Source organism: Panthera pardus, unplaced genomic scaffold, assembly GCF_024362965.1.
Source record: "Panthera pardus isolate Hobbes unplaced genomic scaffold, ASM2436296v1 HiC_scaffold_20, whole genome shotgun sequence".
In the NCBI taxonomy this organism is placed as follows: Eukaryota; Metazoa; Chordata; class Mammalia; order Carnivora; family Felidae; genus Panthera; species Panthera pardus.
Window position 1 is genome coordinate 80,959,516 of NW_026526766.1, and position 17,556 is coordinate 80,977,071.

Sequence of the window (17,556 nt, forward strand, 5' to 3'; positions counted from 1 at the left end):
TAATTCGAAATTCACTCAGCACTGCTCTAGGCCCCAGAGGTGATAGAAGAGAAGCAGAAAACTCACTTTCATGAAAACAATTAGCTATTTCTAAGAAAGGCCCACGTTGAAAGCTGCACAGGACGTGGCACGTGGTAAACACTGAAGGGGTGGTAGCGCTAAGGGCGACAGTAAAGATTTATATTTACATTAATTCTACCTCACCTGTTTGGCAGAGTCCTCTAGAACTTGGAAGAGAAGCAGTGAATGAGCGGAAAGACCACCAGCAGTGAATAATGGTAATAATGACGGTCATAGTGTTGGTGGCACCAGTAACTGATACTGGCTGATACTTTTAGTTTTTTTTTTTTTATTAAAAAATTTTTTTTACATTTATTTATTTTTAAGAAACAGAGTGAGACAAAGCATGAGCGGGGGAGGGGCAGAGAGAGAAGGAGACACAGAATCCAAAGCAGACTCCAGGCTCTGAGCAAGCGGTCAGCACAGAGCCTGATGCAGGGCTCAAACCCACGAACCGTGAGACTGTGACCTGAGCCAAAGTCAGACGCTCAACCGACTGAGCCACCCAGGCGCCCCCATACTTTTAGTTTTCAAAGTGCTTCTATATCCTTTAATCCCACTGAAACCACTGAGTGAAGCTTTGCAGTTTCTTTTGCTCTAATATGTGGTCAGTTTCCGCGATGTGCATTAAAAGGAAGTGTCTCTGTTTGGGGGGTACAAAGTTTGATACGGACACAAGAAATGCAGTTCATAGATTATACTGTTTAGGTTTTCTGTATTAGTTTTTTGGCCTTTTGATGAATCTGGGACTGAAAGTCGTGTGTTTCAGTCTCCCGTTATTAGCATTTGTATTTCTTCTCGCAGTTCCCATAATTTCTGTGCTGTCTGAATGCCCAGATGGCCTGGCTCTTCTGTCATCTTCATATATCATTCATTCAGTGCTTGGGAGTCTGAGTTCTGTCTTGTCCTCTGTCAAGATCACAGCCCCTGCTTGCTTTTCGTTTATGTTTGCTTGCTGTGTCTTTCCTATTCCTTTATTTGTAGTCACTGTTTTAGATTTAGATTTCTTAGAGTTGGGTTTTGTTCTATGAAGCATTCTGAAACTGCTTTTAAAAATTATCCTCATTTTTAATTGATAAGATACCCATAACGTAAAATTTGCCACCTTAACCATTTTTGAGTATACAGTTCAGTAGTAGCATGTACATTCACATCGTTGTGCGGTATGGAGATCTCCAGAACCCTCTTCAACTTGCAGGACTGAAGCTCTCTACCCATTAAACAACTCACTCTCCAACCCCTGACAACTACTGTTCTACTTTCTGTCTCTATAAATTTTACTACTCTGAGTACCTGATAAAGTGAAATCCTACAGTATTTGACCTTTTGTGTCTGGCTTATTTCACTCAGCACAATGTCCTCAAGGTTCATCCACATTGTAGCAGCTGTCAGAATTTCCTTTCTTTTTCAGGCTGAATAGTGTTCCATTGTATATATAGTAAAAACCTGGGATTGTGAGCAACTTGTTCTGTGAGTGTTCCACAAGACGAGCAAACATTTCTAATAAATTTTAACTTGATAAACGAGCGATGTCTTGTAATACGAGTAGTACGCGATGCTGAATGTCACATGATCACAACTGAGCCAAGGGTTCTTGAAATTCGCTTTTCTCTACAAGTGCTTTGGAATATAAGCGTGTTTCTGGAACAAATTATGCTTGCAGACCAAGGCTTTATATACAGTAAACCCTTGATCTACAAGCATAAAAGAAACTCCTTTTCTTTCAGTAGGGGACCTTAACTCATTCACACTTACTGATAATACTGAAATGTTCAGTAGAACCCTACACTTACCCTTTGTTTGCATGCAGTATTAACACTGGGTGATTTGGTGTCTAAACCCTTGGCAGATTAGGGTCTGGGTGTTAGGTTGGGGAGAAGGGTTGCTTCTGCAGAGAGGAGGCTCACTGCTTGTCGAATGAACAAATAAATGACGATCCCTGTCTCCTATATTCCTTTGTTCTGGTCTTTGTTTTAATTCATCACGTGCTGTTGGGTTAACTCACCCTGAGACGTAGCCTTCATTACACCACACCTCTGCTCCACACCCGTCAACGGCGCCCTGTTGCCTGCTGAATTGTGTACAGACTTCACCCGGGCAAGCAGTAACTTCTGCCATCTAAACCTCTGTATCTCTGCAGTTGTGATGCACCTCTCACAGCCACCCTAAGGCAACTCGTGCTTAAGCTCAGTGGAATTATTACCTTTTCTTAATTTTTGTGCCTCTTTCTTCCTCCGCCATGTCTTGTCTTAGGCTGTTTGCCTGCTATGCGCACCCTTAGGTCACTGCCCCACCCAACAGGCACATTTTGTCCAGCCTTCACAGCTCTTGGTCCCACATCCTTGCACCAACTCATTCATTTCTCTATCTTGACGTTTCTCCTGATCCCTAAATGTGTGTATGCCTGTTGACCTGCGTATGCCTCAAGTACCACATACTCAACCGGCCCCATCTGGAATACGTGTCCCCGCCAGACCCACTCACTGTCCTGTGTTGTCTCTCGGAAATGCCTTCGCTATCCCCCCACGTGCCAAGCCAAGACATTGGGAGCCACCTGTGCCTCCCTCTCCCTCACACTCTCATCCAAGAAGTCACCAAGTCCCATCAGTTCTGTCTTCAAAGTGCACATCGCCGAGTGGTGCATACCGGGAACAGAAGTGTCAAATGTTTCAGGCTGGCCTCGCCTGTGTCTCTGGCCTTCCTCAGAGGCAGAACACCACCAGCCCTAGATAAGCCTTGTGTGAATCCCTGGGAAGAAAGTTCCTTGTTCTTTTAACTCTTTGCATTCCCTGACTAGCACAGAGCTTGGCTCAGAGCAGCTGTTAAGGAAATGTTTGTCCAATTGTAATGGGCCTGCCTGGCCTTGAATACAAATGAAGTCAATTTCCATCAATAACCCAAAGTTTCTCTAATTACTCTCACCTGCTTGCTCAGACCTCCAACCTCATCTGCTGAGTCAGCCTCCAGAGTTTCTGGGCATCTAGAGGCTGCCTCCCATGGTGTCCACGGTCACTGGTGTCCACCCTGTGCCTCTCCTGCCCAGGCTCCCCCTCGCCAGCCTCTGCAGCCATCAAAGCCACTTGGAGCTTCACCTTTGCTCCTGTTGGCAGTGTGGGTGTCCGGGACCAGAGTGCCGGTTCCTGGGCTTGGGGTGCCTGAGCCAGCTAGGTGGGGTCCTCTTCAGAGGCAGGGGAAAGTCTTCCCAGTCCCAGCCCCCCCCCCCCCCCCCCCCGCACCCGTGGCCCCTGCAAAGCAGCCTTGCTGGGGTTTAAAGCCCTCAGGCCTCCCACCACTGTGGCTCCTTCTCAGGCCGGTAGAACCCCTGACGTGTGGCTCACAGCTGGTGGCTGGGTGCACGTGCCTTCTCTCCCTAACAGGTTCTAGCCTCAGCCCATGTTGCCCCCTCTTTGCAATAAGAATAATAGTGGCTAACAAGTCCTGAGCCTCTGCTATGTGTGAGGCGACCCTAGAAGGCTAGTTATTTTTTTGCTCATTTTACAAATGAGGAAAGCGAAGCACAGAGGAGGTGAAATTGTTCAGAGGCCCCCAAGACCAAAGGAAGGCATGAAGTGCAGGGGGCCTGGTGTCTGACCCCCAGCCGGGCAGCTTCAGTAACTTATTTCAGGGAAGAGACCAGAGGGGCTAGAGTGGCCAACGAGTCCTATCCCAGCTTTCCCCTTTGTGCCCGTGGTAAGGGTGTCTCCACTTCCCCAGGGGGCGCAGGGAGGGGCTTGCTCAAGCAAGATCCGTGGTTTCCAACGGGGCTGGGCCCCCAAAATATCTTCACCCATTTGAGGCAGAATAAGTAAAATGAAGGCAATGTTGCAAATGTTTACGTAAAATTAATTCCTTTGGACTATTGCATATTGTTAGATCTTGCTCTTCCTACTGCCGCTTTCGGTGTTAAAATGTTCTATTATGGAAGGATAAGAAGTTGGTGAGTCTTTAAAAAAAAATTCCCATTTAGAAAGAATAACAGTCACCTTCTGCTGATACCCTCCATTTTTTTTTATTATTATTTTTAACTTTACAGATGCATGAATCCCAAAGTCTGGTAGCTGTGGGACCTCACGCCTACTGCCAGCACTGACCTCCTGAGGCTGTCATCCAAGGGAAGCTGGAGCTGTAACCAGGGAGTGAGGCAACAGAGGGAAGCGGTTTGACCTGTGTGGGTGTCAGGGACCCAGTGGGTGAGCAAGCGATGGGGCAGGGGTTAGAAACAGGACAATAGTCAATCAGGAGGGTTCAGAGACCCACAAGGAGGAGGGACAGATAGGGAGAGGTGAGTCAGAGAGAGGAGAGGGAGACAGAGACAGAGGCAATGAAGAGACAGAGACACGACATGAAGGCCAGAGGGAGGGAGAAAGAGGCAGAATCAGAGAGACAAAGACACACACACACACACACACACACACACACGCATGTGCGCACACACGTGCACATACACGTACAGGCAGAGTCCGCAGGTAGTGACAGAGAGATGGAGATAGTCAGAAAGAAACAGAGAGTGAGAGTGAGACTGTCATCCCAAAGAGATATTCTGAGACACCTAGAAGGAGAGACACTGAGATAGAGACAGAGACACAGAGGGAGATAAATACACACGAAGAGAGAATACGACAGAAATCCAGGGGGAGAAACACAGAGGCAGTTAAGACAGGAAGAAAGGAAGGAAAGAGAGAAAAGAAAGAGAAAGAACAGAACAGAAAACCAGGAGGAGACACATGTAGCCAGAGCTGGAGACTGAGTGAGGCAGAGGGAGGCGTGGGGGGAGAGCGAGCTATTGAGCTGGTGGCCGCACAGCCCCCGACGGCTGGCCAGCCCCGTGTGTGCAGGGTGTGGGTGGAGGAAGAGACTGCACCAGCCCGGGCCAGGGCTGCAGGGACCAGATAAGGACGCCTGCCAAAGGAAAGCGGGGAAGGAAAGACGTTTACAAATCCCCCCCGGGGGGAGAAAGCCAGGGAGGCTGCCCCAGGCCTAGAGAACAATGGGTACTTGACTTCAGTGGGTCATTAATGAGACAATTAATGGAAAGAGTAACAGAGGCCTCCCCAGGGAGGACTCAGAGGGTGGATGAGTGGAATTATTGTGGAGGGCGGTTCTAAGGTCGGGGTGGGGGGGGGGGTGGGGGGTCTGTCCCCACACTCCCAGATGTCCAGCATGCCAGCGGCAGATTCCTGGTCTGGGGCTTGAGGCCTCCCTCAGCTCTCCACGCATGCCCTGTGCTCCCTCCACCCTGGACCCTTGCCAGCCCCCCCTTTCCTATTCCCGTGCCTTTGCTGCTGCCGCTTCCTTTACCTGGAATGTCATCCCTTGATTATCTCCATCTATGGAAACCCTGCCCACTCCAGGGGTAAATAAGCGTGGCACATCCATAGATGCCCTGCTGAGGCAGAGCCACATGTTTGAATAAGAAGAGAGCCCCAGAAACATAATGGGCCGTGGAAAAAGCAGGCAGAGTCAGAGATATGGTGTGACGCCCCTTACGTAAACTAGGAGGACACAAAATAATTTTTAAAAATTATTCCTGATTCCATTTTGCATTATACATTCACTTTTTAAAGGGAGGGTTGTGAAGAGATTCTTAACCAAATTCATAATGGTGATTGCCACTGGGGATTGGGGGAAAAGCTTAAAGGTACCCGAAAGACATCTCATATATGTGGATAGAAATGAAAACTTGACCAAGTGTTAAAGTTTGGGGTTGTGAAAATAGGAGTGGTTGTTCCTTTGTTCTCTGGTTTTGTTTTAAAATTTTTTTCCAGAGAGAGACATCTTAGCTCTCCCCTAGACCCAGCTGAAGGCCATTCCTGCAGGAAGCCTTCCAGGAATCCATCCACCAATCAGATGTGGTCTCCCTTTTCCCCCCTGGCATCAGTCTCTGAAGGCTCAAAGCGCTTTCCTTCTTGTGTTTCCCTTTGTGATGTTCATAGACTGTCTTCCCCACTGGACAGGAGCCCCTGGAGGACAGGGGCTTCCAGCACCAGGCCGGCACAGAGCCAGTGCCCAGGGGTGTCTGTGAGACTGAACCTAGCTCTCCCATCCACCACTGTGGGAGGCAAACCACCAAGGCTCTGATGACATCTTAGATCCAATACCCACAAATCAATTTTGGGGAGAGAGGGGTGGGCTCCTGAAATTCAAAGCATTCCTTCTAGAATGGGGATCTAGGGAGGGGGCAGCTGCTACCCAGAAATGTTTAGGAGGTCTTGTTTGCTGTGACCAGAAAATAACCTGGTCCTAGTTAACTAGTGTCTGTAGCACCACGGCTAAGAAAACCCAACGTAGTCCCAGCTAGTTCCCCCTCCCTAGTGAGGTAGAGAGGCATTTAGCTCCTCCCACTCAAATCTACCTGTTAAAAGAATCCCTATTCCACTGGCCCCCAGTGAATGCCAGTTGCTGGTAAAATGGAGCCGTTGTAGAGGCGGAAGGAGGGAGAAGGACCAAGTGCTTGCCCACCCATCCAGGCAGGCGTGGCCCGACCCTAACAGCAGAGCCCATCTCCTGAGCACTTCAGACTCCAGGCTCTGCCCTGAGATACAGTATCTAATTTGATTCTCACAGAGCGCCTGCTCTACCAAGTTGGACTCAGAAAGTCTAAAGGACTTTCTCGATGGCCCTTAAATGGTGAAACTGGGACTCTAGTCTGACCTGGTTGGTAGGTGGAGGGGATGTCTCTGGTGTGGGCGGTGGGGCTGCATAGCTCTCCTTACTTCTAGGCCACTCCCCCCGCCCCGCCCTTTCTGTTTGTTTCTGAAGGTAGTTTCCTGGAATCCGTTGTACAGGGGTCTAGGGTGGCCAGAAGCCCTGGAGGACACTAGTGTGCCAGTGCCCTTACCCCCACAGGAAGGAGTCAATAGCTGGGAGGAGACTGAGGCACAGAGAGGGAAGAATGCATCTCTTAACCGCAGAACACATGAGTGGTAGCGCTGGGACTTGAACTCAGATTTCCTGACTGCCTCTGGCTCCCCTGGCTGTCCGTATAGCAGGGCAGACCTCTCCACAGGATTTTCAGTCTGCTGGGCTTTGTGGTATCATAATGTCGTCGTGGGACATAAGACTACAGAGTTTGGGGAACAGGGAGAGAACTTAGAGATTGTCTCCTTCGGCTCCCTGTTTGCAGTGATGGGGAATTTAAGCCCCAAAGAAGGCAAATGACTCACAAGGCCTTTTTGATGTCAGGAAGTCCAGGCCAAAAAAAGCAGCCTCATGATCCACAGAATCCCTTGGATTCTCAGAAGCTATTGACTCCAACTTTAGAACGCATTTTAATAATAGGTGACTTGGGGGACGCCTGGGTGGCTCAGTCAGTTAAGCGTCCGACTTCAGCTCAGGTCGTGATCTCACGGTTCATGTGTTCAAGCCCTGCATCAGGCTCTGTACTGACAGCTCGAAGCCTGGAGCCTGCTTTGGATTCTGTGTCTCCCTCTCTCTCTGCCTCTCCCCTGCTCACGCGCTGTCTCTCTCTCTCAAAAATAAATAAACGTTAAAAAAAAAATAAAAGGAAATAGTAGGTAACTTGGTAGGAAAACCCAGAGCAGATTGGAAATTATAAATTAGGATGTGGGGAAAGGCAGCTTACACTCAGATGTCTGCTGAGTGAAAGCCTGCCTGCATGGATGAATGAAGGAATGAATGAATGAATGGCTGCCCCTCATCTGGTTTCCCTTCCTCTGCTTCATCTCTTGCTGTCAGATGAATCATCTTAAAATAGCCTTTGTCATGACTTGGCCTTGCTCAAAAGCCCCTGAGATCTCTTCATTCCCTCCCTGAAGAGCATCCCAACCGGTCTCTATTCCTCCATAACGGCCCCTCTGACCTGCCCTCCATATGGTGACAAAATGCAAATCAGGCTGCTCCTCTTCAGAGGCTCCAGGTCACCTCCAGGAAAAAGCCCCACATTCTTACCACAACGTCTTAACTGCAAGGTTTGACTTGGACCGTCCTTTCAACCGCATCTCACGCAAGGCTGTCCCTTGCTCTGGCTCCAGGAGGCTCTGGCTCTGACTTCTCTCAGGTCCCCATAGATGCGGTCATTTCAGGGACTGTACGTGCCATTCCCTCCTCCTGGGGCACTCCAGACCACCCCCCCACCCCCCCACCACCCCCCCCCACCCCCGCCTGGCTGGCTTCTATCCACCCTTTAGCTCTCGACCTAATCTCACTGCTTTTTGGCAGCATTCCCTGACCTCCCCAGTTTGGGTCCATACCCTCCGCCTGCTGTTCCTGCAGTCACTGGACTGAATGGGATACCACAGCATCCCATTTGGTTATATGTAAATGTCTTCAGTGTCTGCCTCCTGGCCAGACTGTGAGCCCCGAGGGGGCAGGGACTGTGTTGTTCATCAAGGTACTATGCACCCAACAAGTATTTGCTGAATGATTGAGTCAATATGTTTGGCTGCCCACTGAAATTGATTTATTCATGCCACATTTATTGAGCATCTACTAAGTGTCAAGCCTGGTTCTCCACACTCCACAGTGGTAAACAAACTACCGTAGAGTCCCTGCCCTCATGGAGCTCACAGTCTGCTTGGAAGAGGCAGACATTAAAATGATGAAGAAATAACACAATGCCAGGCATAGCTAACTGCTATGAAGGAAAACAAAGCAGGGGTAAGGGTGGAGCACTGTGTGTGTGTGTGTGTGTGTGTGTGTGTGTGTGTGTGTTTGGTGGGAGTTGCCAGTGTAGACGGAGCAGTCAGGGAATGCCTCTTGGAGGAGGTGGCATTTCAGAGATGAACCAGGGCTCCTGAGAAATACAGCCTCTCTCCCCTACTTGGGCTGGCTGGACCCCAGGTGTGTCCAGGTGTGACAGTCCCAGATATGCAAACCCTCCGTGCTTCCCAGGGCAGGAGCCAGGAACCCAGATGGGGCCTTTGGTGAGGCTTCTGAAGCGGGTGTGAAAGCCCAAAGCCGCTCTCCACAACAGCCGTGATTGGGCTCTTTCTGCGTGGCGATTGCTTTGTGCACGGAGGACTCGGCTGATTGTGGCCGGTCGATTGGCACCCACAGACCACGGCCGCCAGGGTTTACCTCGCACCCCCAGCGCCGCGGCGGGCCGTGTGCAGCGCGCCAGCCCAATCTCGCCTCCTATATTCAGAGTTGATTAGACGCTATTTCTGCCTGGATTTTCAGAAGGCTCAAGAGCTTTTTTAATCACTACAGTGGCTCATTACGGTTTTGCAGTGACACTCATGTCCTTCAGTTCTCTTCTCAGATTAGATTCTATAGTCAGATGAATATTGGATGATTTCATTACATACAAATGCAATCAACAGTTTTGCATAAATTTCTTCTCTTTTCTTGAGTTTCAATTGACCCCAGCACCCGTGGTGGCAGGCACGATCCACATGCAAATGAGCTGGGTTTGCAGCCGGAGAGGGGCCGGGAGGAGGCGGGCACTTGCACCAGCCCGGGGAGGGAGCAGGCCTTGATTGCTCAGGCTTTGGGAGAGCGGCCCTGGCAGAGGGGGGTGCCGCCCAGGGGGCAGCTTCTGTGGCTGAGGCAGGGCATCTCCGTTCAGGATGGTGTTCCTGCAGGTGAACTAGACGCAGGGATGCTCAGGGTCAGGCAGGCTTTCTGGGCAGGGAATGGAATGTGGAGTGACAACCCCCACAGCTAGGCCCAGAGCAGTGTCTTGGGACCGTGGCTCCTTAACAACTGTTGTGGATGTATTTCAAGATTTTAACAACTGGAAGGGCCTTAGCGGAGCATTTGTGCTGAATGTTAGCTCTGACCCAGCAAATGCTATTGTTTTATTGTTATTATTATTATTATTATTGCCCTCATAGTCATCATCGTGGGCTTGAACTATGTATGGCCAGCAGGACTCAAAAGCCAGCCAAGGCAGGTAGGAAAGTTGGGAGGCTGGGCAGCTGCCCTTCACCATTTTCTCTATTTCTTGCCTTCTTTTTTGGGTGGAGAGGCAGTATGTTCTCAGAATTGGGCCTCAGAAAGCTCCTGATCCTTCCTTTATATGGTGACAGAATCCTTTCTACCACATTCCTGTGAACAGGTATAGAAGCTCTTGCTTGTTCTCCCCTGGGGATGAGGAGCTCCCTCCCTGAAGAGAGCCTCTTCCTGCTTTCTCAGCTCCTTGCTGACCAGGTGCTGTCCATGAGCATGAGCCTTCCCATCCCTGACCCTGTGCTCTGGGCCCAGAGCCCACCTCTGCTCCCTTGTGTCACTCCCTGAGGCCAGCATTTGGGACTGTGCTATGCTGAGTCACCTTTCCTAGGGCTGGTCTTCTCAATTCCTGCAGCTTTTCCCAGGAGGTAGCCTCCAGCCTCACATCTGGGTCTGTCTTCAATACCAGGCACGAGGCTGGAGGGTATGGGGGAAGTAAGCTGTGTGTGGTCAGGGGACCCAGGGCTGACAGCTATGCACCTCACGGTGGGGGGCGGTGTGGGGGGGTGGAAAGGATCCCGATGGAGACATTAGACCTGAGGGGCTGTAGGACAGGGGTCTGTGCAGCCCACCTCATTTCCTTCAAGCGGTTCTTTACTAAAGCTCCCCATGTAAACAGAGAGTGGAGATCAGGGACCCAGAGAGAGACACATGGATGCACAAGTAGTCAGGGACCCATCGGGGATGTGACCCAAGCTCCAGTCATCATCATGGACACAGCCGAAGCCCGAGGTGAACAGAGCCACAGCCATGGGTTTGAAGAGACACAGCTGTGCTGCCGCCACCCCAGGCTCAGGCCCCTGCCCATCACTGACCTCAGCTCCCTAGACTGGGCTCATAGACGTCTGGGAATCTGAACTGAAGCAGGGGTACCTGGTATTGCTCCCATGCTGCTGGTGGGACCACTGAGGTCCAGAGAGGGAAAGGTGGGACTGAGAGCCACGCAGCATGGATGCTGGGGCCTCCTGGTGCAGGCCCTGAGGACCATTCTGCTTTCTGCCTCCTCGCAGCCTCCCCAGGGTCCTCTCCCTGCTTGCATCTCTGTGCTTTTCTGTCCCCCGTCTCTCCCGCCTCTATCCCTGAGTCTGTCTGTCTCTGTCCCTTCCTCTCCTTTCTCTCTCTCTCTCTCTGCACCTTGCTCTCCCCCTTCCCTCTCCCCATCTCTCCGTGACTGACTGCCAGTTCTCTCTGCCAGCTCACTTTTACCCCCAGCTGCCTGAGGTACCAGAGCTGGCCTCTGTCTGGGATTGGTAGATCTGAGACCACAGGGCTGCCTCACTTAGAGCTGTGGCCCCTGGAAGGAGGAGCTGGGGCTGGGGGTGGGCTTCTGAACTTTCTGGAGCCTTCCTGCCGTGGCCATTCCTTTTCCTGTTCTGCTCAAGGAGAGCAGGAAAGCAGCCACCACAGACCTATTCTCACTCTGGCCTGGAAAAGCGGGGCTGGGAGGTGGGCGGGGTGGAAGAGGATTCCCATTGACTCCTCATTCGGACTGGGATGATCCCCACAAGATCTGCTCGTGGAGCTGGGTCCAGACCTGCTGCCGTGTGTGGCAGGCTCCCCACACGGAAGCTCCCCTCCTGCTCATCTCCCTGTAGAAGCTGTTCCCTGAAACCCAATCAAAATCTGGTCCCCACCCCCTTCCCACCTCCTCTCCTTTCCCTACTCAGCTCTCACTCACCCCAGCACATGCAGGCCAGAGAGGAAAGAGCTGGGCTTCAGAGGCTGGCAGGTCTTTGCCACATGCTAGCTGGGTCATCTCAGGAAAGTGACAGAACCTCTCTGAGCCCAGTTTCCTCCTCTGCAAAATGCAGTTAACACTCCTTCCCTTGCAAGGCTGGCATGGGCGCCGAGTAAGTTACATGAAAGTACCCGGTGCAGACTGGGCATGAAGTAGACATCCAGTAAAGCATTTGTTGTGAATGAATGAATGCGTGAATAGCAAATGAACAGTAGAATTTAGACATGCACAAGTGGGGCACGGAGAAGGATCGCCTGGTGTCAGGAATGGCACAAGCAAGGGCGTGGAGAGGAAAGAGGGAGCCATGAGTGCTTAGTACAAAGACGAGATCCAGAATCCCAAAGGGAAGTCTTAGCAAATGAGGTGAGAGAGCCTGGCAGGCTCAGGGCTGGGTATTTTGTTGTTGTTGTTGTTTTGTTTTAATTGAATATCCCTTGTAGCAGGGAAAGTAGTGATCAAAGGACAGGAACTTACTGAGTGTCAACCATGCACAGGCAGCTAAGGAGTAGTTGTAGCAGCAGGTCCCAGGAGGAGAGGCCCCCGACTGAAGCATTTACAAGCATGATCTCATTTCACCTTACAACGACCCTGTAAGAGAGGTGCCATTATTATTATTATTATTCCCACATTGCAGATGAGAAAATGGAGATCTGGAGAAGTGAAATGAGTGTCCGAAGTCAGATTCAGCCAAGACTTGAGCCCTGGTCTAGTCTGGCTCCAAAGCTGATTGTCAGTCCTCTTCCAAAGGGAGGACCCGTCCCCGCTCCCCCCATCTCTGGGCAGGTGAGTCCCTGTGAATAAATAACTTAAATTACTTGGTTAGTGAAGGAGAGTAGAGAGGGCATGGTCGGAAGGCCCAAATATCAAGAATATAGAAGCTTTGCTCAGATGGATCAGGGAAGGCTTCCTGGAGGGGGCTGGACACAGAGGCAGAGAGCAGGCAGAGGAGGCAGAAGTGAGCCCTGCGGGGGATGGTGGTGGGGTGGGGGCTGCCACCCAGAATGACACTGGGGCACCGTGGCTTTGCTGCCAGACAGCCTGGGCTAGGGCTCTTGACCTGGATCAGCTTTTTATTGGGGTCCCTCTCCTCGGTCCTACCTGGCCCACCTGTGCTTCCTTCTTGCCTTCTAAGAGTGGGAAGGGCAGGTTTCTGGTGACTGCAGACCTGAGCCCCATTCCCACCTGTTATTCTTTTGCTGCGGGACTTTGGCCAAGATGATTTCCTCTTCCCATCCTTACCTTCCCCACCTGCAAAATGGGACTGATAATGCTTACAAGCTGGCTGAGCGGAAAGTCAGAGGCCAGCAGAACTAGCACAGGGTGACGGTCAGAGCAAGTGGTGAGCAGTGTTGGCTCCCTCTCCCTTCCTGGGACCCCTTTATCTCTCAAGACAGGCTCAGACCCCTGTTTCAGAGCACAAACAACCGACAAACAGGATGTTTGCTGCTGCGGTCAGACTGCAAAACCAGGCTGCCTGACTCCATCTTGCTGTGTGATCTCGAGCAAATCATTTAGCCTAACTCTACGGTTTTCTCACCTGCGAAATGAGGATTCGGAGTCCCTTATCTAAAAGCTGTGAAGTCAGATGGTTTCAGAGCTTGTCTGAGTTTAAAGTCTAATAGAGAACGTGGGGTCTGGGGCATGTCTTATAATCAGACTCATTCATTTTTTTTTTTTTCCAACAAAACATGAATGTTCACACCAGGCAGTGAAATGAAGAACAAAAATAGCTTCTGCTTGGTTCAAGTCACTTTTGGCACAAACCTACATGACACCTTCTGGCCATTGAAGCTTTGAGGATTCCAGTATTGTGGAGACGGGATGGTAGGCCTGGGGCATCTACCTCATCATGGGACTGCCATGTGGATAAAATGGGTTCCTACACACAGGTCACTCAGAACCACACAGCGAGTACTTAAAGCGTTCGCACGTGCTATTCGAGAGGTCCCTCTGAAGCCCTCCCACGGCTCCCACGGCTCCAGGGTGAAGCACCAGCAATTCCAAGCAAGACCCTTTATGACTGGAGCCCCGGTGACCTGCATCCTCGGTCTTACCTCTGCCCTGCACACCCGAAACTTAAACTTCATTGTCTTTTTCCAATTTCTGAGACACGCCAGGTGCTTTCTCTGCAGGCTCTTGCACTCGCTGTCTTTCTGCTTGAAATGCCTCCATCCCTAACTACCTCCCTCCTTTTTTTTAAAGTTTATTTGTCTAAGTAATCTCTACACCCAACGTGGGGCATGAACCCGTGACCCTCAGATCGAGAGTCTCGTGCTCTTTTGACTGAGCCAGCCAGCTCCCCCTAAACTTTTATTTAAGTTTTATTTATTTATCTTTTAGTAAATCTCTACACCCAACATGGGGCTCGAACTCATGACCCCAAGGTCAAGAGTCTCATGCTCCTCGCCCCAGTCCAACCCCCTTTCTTAACTCCCGTTTCCTCCTGTAGGTCTCCAGCCCTCTTCTGAGCATAAACCAAGCACTAGGAAAACTGCTGGGCTTCCCCTCTAGACTGTGATGTCTGAGAAAGCCGTGGCCACATGCACATTCTTTTCTGGCGTACTGTCATTATTGGAATGAATGAACATCCTCACCCGTCAATGGCTTTGCCATTAGCGCAGGGATTGAACACGTTTGTTGAATGAATAAATGAAACAAGGAAGATCACTCTCCCATTTGCACCCCAGGAAAAGATCCTTAGACTGCCCTCCCCTCCCTCTTTCTTCAAATTCCTTAAGTGAGTTTTTGAAAAGGGACCTAGTCCAGGCAGGGAGCCAGTAGGGGGACTTCTGGGATTGGGATAGCAGGGCCTGGGGGAGGTGGCTTCAGTCTATTAGGCAGAAACTACTTGTCCTGAGTTGGTAGAAGCCTCTGGAGTCTGAGGAACAGAGGGTGGAGGGAAGGAGGCCTCCAGCACTCCGGAGCAATTGCTATAAAATAAACTCCATAATCAGGTAAATGCATTCGTGCGGGGGGATGGTTCCCGTGCAGCTGCGGACGTCCAGGCCGGAGGGGACCTGTCTAATCTCAAAGTAATGAAAACGTGGGTCCAATTACGATGGAGGGCCGAGGCTTGGGCCATGGCCGGAGTTTGGGAGCTGGGCCTCTGGCAGCGGAATTAGAACATTTAAGCTGTCAGGCTGAATCCGGGAGAGGCCTGATTACCTGGTCCGCGAAGGGGCCGCTTTGGTTTGGTGTCGACTATAATTTCCTGGCCGCCAGCCGTGAAGCCACGGGCCACCTTCTCTCCCCTGCTATGGGGGTCCAGGCCTTGTCTTTCTGACCTCCACCCACCCCCAGACTGGCCCAGAGGGGTTGACCTGGGCCTCCCAAGCTGCACACGTGGGGCAGAAAGGGAAACAGGTACCTGAGTGACACGGTCTGGTTATGTGTAACACGGGTTAAGGAAAGTGTGTACAGCGGCCGTATGTGAATGACACATACATAGGTACACGTGGTACGGATACACTGAGTGTCTGTAGATGATGTAAGACATGTCTGCGTGGATTGTATGCAGCTGGTTTAGCGATGAGGTGTGCGAGTAAGTCATGTACTTGGGCCGTACGTACAGGATATGGGCATGTGAGGGTGTACACAGGTTGTATGTGGTGTGTGTTCACACCGGTGCATGCCGGTCTGTAAGTGCCATGAGAGCAGGGAGCAAGTCTGTCATGCTAACTGCTATACCCCCAGCACCTAGATGGGTGCCTGGCTTGGTGGGTAGATATTGATTATATGAATGTTGAATCAAGTCATATCTACACAGTGGATGCATGTATTAAAGGAAGGAGCATGTGGAGTCTGCATGGATATGGTGTGCGTGTGTGCGTGCGTGTGTGTGTGTGTGTTACCTGTCTGTCTTGTATAACATGGAAGCATGAGCAGTGGAATTGCGTCAAAGGCCTGAACTGTGTGGTCACACAGACCTGTGCTCGAGTCTTGCCTCCTCCACTTGTAGATTGTGTGACCTCGGGCAAGTCATTTAACTTCTCTCAGCCTGACTGTACTCATCTATAAGATGGATAATAGTAGTCACAGGTAACATTTGTTGAGCACTTACTATGTGCCTGGTATTGTGCTCTATATGCTTCTCAACAATTATTATCTTACTGACTTTTCACAGTAACCCTTGAAGTAAGGACGACTGTTGCCTGCCCCCCATTTTCAGATGGGGAAACTGAAGCTCACAGAGGTTAGTGGGGAAGCCAGGACTCAACCCAGGCATTCTGATCGCAGTGTGAGCTTTTAACTGCTAGGCTAAACGGATAGTACCTGTTGCAGAGAGTTGCCTTAAGGATTGAATAAGATAATCTGAGCGCCTATGCCTATGTCTGGCACATAGTAAGTACTCTGTAAATGTTATTGTTATTATTTGCACATGGTACATGTAGATGGGATGTATCAAGTAGGTACAAGGGAATATGCAGGAGGAGTGCATGTAGTATAGCTGTACGAGAGAGGCATGTGTAGGTGTGTTTGTGGGTGTGTAGAGTGTAGGAACACATTTACTCAAGATTTATGGTACATATACTTGGGTATATGCACATAATGAACACAAGACATGTAAATAAATGTATTATGATGCACGATATTGACAAGTGTTTTATGAAATTAGAAAAAACATATACTCAAGGTATGTGATAGGTATGACCCTACATAGGGTATGACCCTATGTATGACCCTACGTAGGGCTCTTCACATTGGGACGCTCTGTGAATTGAAAAATATATGTAAATGAGGGTGATGACAGGTATCCGAGGTGCAGGCCTGGCCATACATGGGCACATGTGCACACAGCATAGCACGTTCGTGTCTGTATAGATGTGGTACATATACTAGATATAGATATACATGCAGTGGATATATATACGGTACATGCACAACACATTGCATGTGGTCTGGCAGGTGCACATGTATGTGAAGGGCTTATGCATGGGGTGTATACAGGCACATTGATGTAAACAGTGTATATGTTTGTGTAATGCATATATTTGTGTAATGCATATACATCCTTTTGAGATATATATGTTTATGATTTATGTCCTGTGTGTCTTTGCTCAAATGTCACTTCAGTTAAAATATCCATAACCACTTTATTTGAATTTTTATTTAAATACTAGTGAACATACAGCACAATATTGGTTTCAAGAGTAGAATTCAGTGGTTCATCACTTACATACAAACCCCCAGTGCTTATCATCACTAGGGCCCTCCTTAATACCTGTCACCTTTCTAGCCCATCCCCACCCACCTCCCTCCATCAACCCTCAGTTTGTTCTCTATTGTTAAGAGTCTCTTAAGCCTTGTTTCCCTCCCTCTCTTCTCCCCCTCCTGTATGTTCATCTGTTTTGTTTCTTAAATTCCACAGGTGAGTGGAATCATACGGTGTTTGTCTTTCTCTGACTTTTCTCGCTTAGCATAATACACTCTAGCTCCATCCACATCATTGCAAATGGCCAGATTTCATTCTTTTTGATGGCTGAGTAATATTTCATTCCATATTCCATTCCATCTTTATTCATAATTTATTATTCATTTATTGTTTGATGGACATTTGGGCTCTTTCCACAGTTTGGCTGTTGTTGATAATGCTGCTGTAAACATTGGGGCACATATACCCCTTTGAATCTGTATTTTTGTATCCTTTGGGTAAATACCTAGTAGTGCAATTGCTAGATCTAGGGTAGTTCTTCTATTTTTAACTTTCTGAGGAATCTCCGTACTGTTTTCCAGAGTGGCTGCACCAGTTTGCATTCCCACCAACAGTGCAGGACGGTTGCCCTTTCTCAGCATCCTCCCCAACGCAGTTGTTTCCTGTGTTGTTAATTTTAGCCATTCTGGCAGGTGTG

At 49.7% G+C, this 17,556-nt stretch overlaps 1 protein-coding gene across 2 annotated transcripts in view; it reads left to right on the forward strand.

Moving 5' to 3' along the window:
- The window catches only part of MRRF (mitochondrial ribosome recycling factor), a 59,455-nt gene extending 54,971 nt beyond the window's left edge, over nt 1–4,484 (forward strand). Inside the window, exon 7 of one of the 2 annotated variants that reach the window (XM_019453926.2) lies at nt 4,094–4,484. In XM_019453926.2, the coding sequence (XP_019309471.2) occupies nt 4,094–4,150 (57 nt within the window). In that variant the 3' untranslated portion in view covers nt 4,151–4,484. Of the gene's footprint in view, nt 1–215; nt 1,587–4,093 lie in introns of those variants that run through there. The other variant, XM_019453927.2, reaches the window with a different exon arrangement.
- The last annotated feature ends 13,072 nt before the right edge of the window (nt 4,485–17,556 follow it).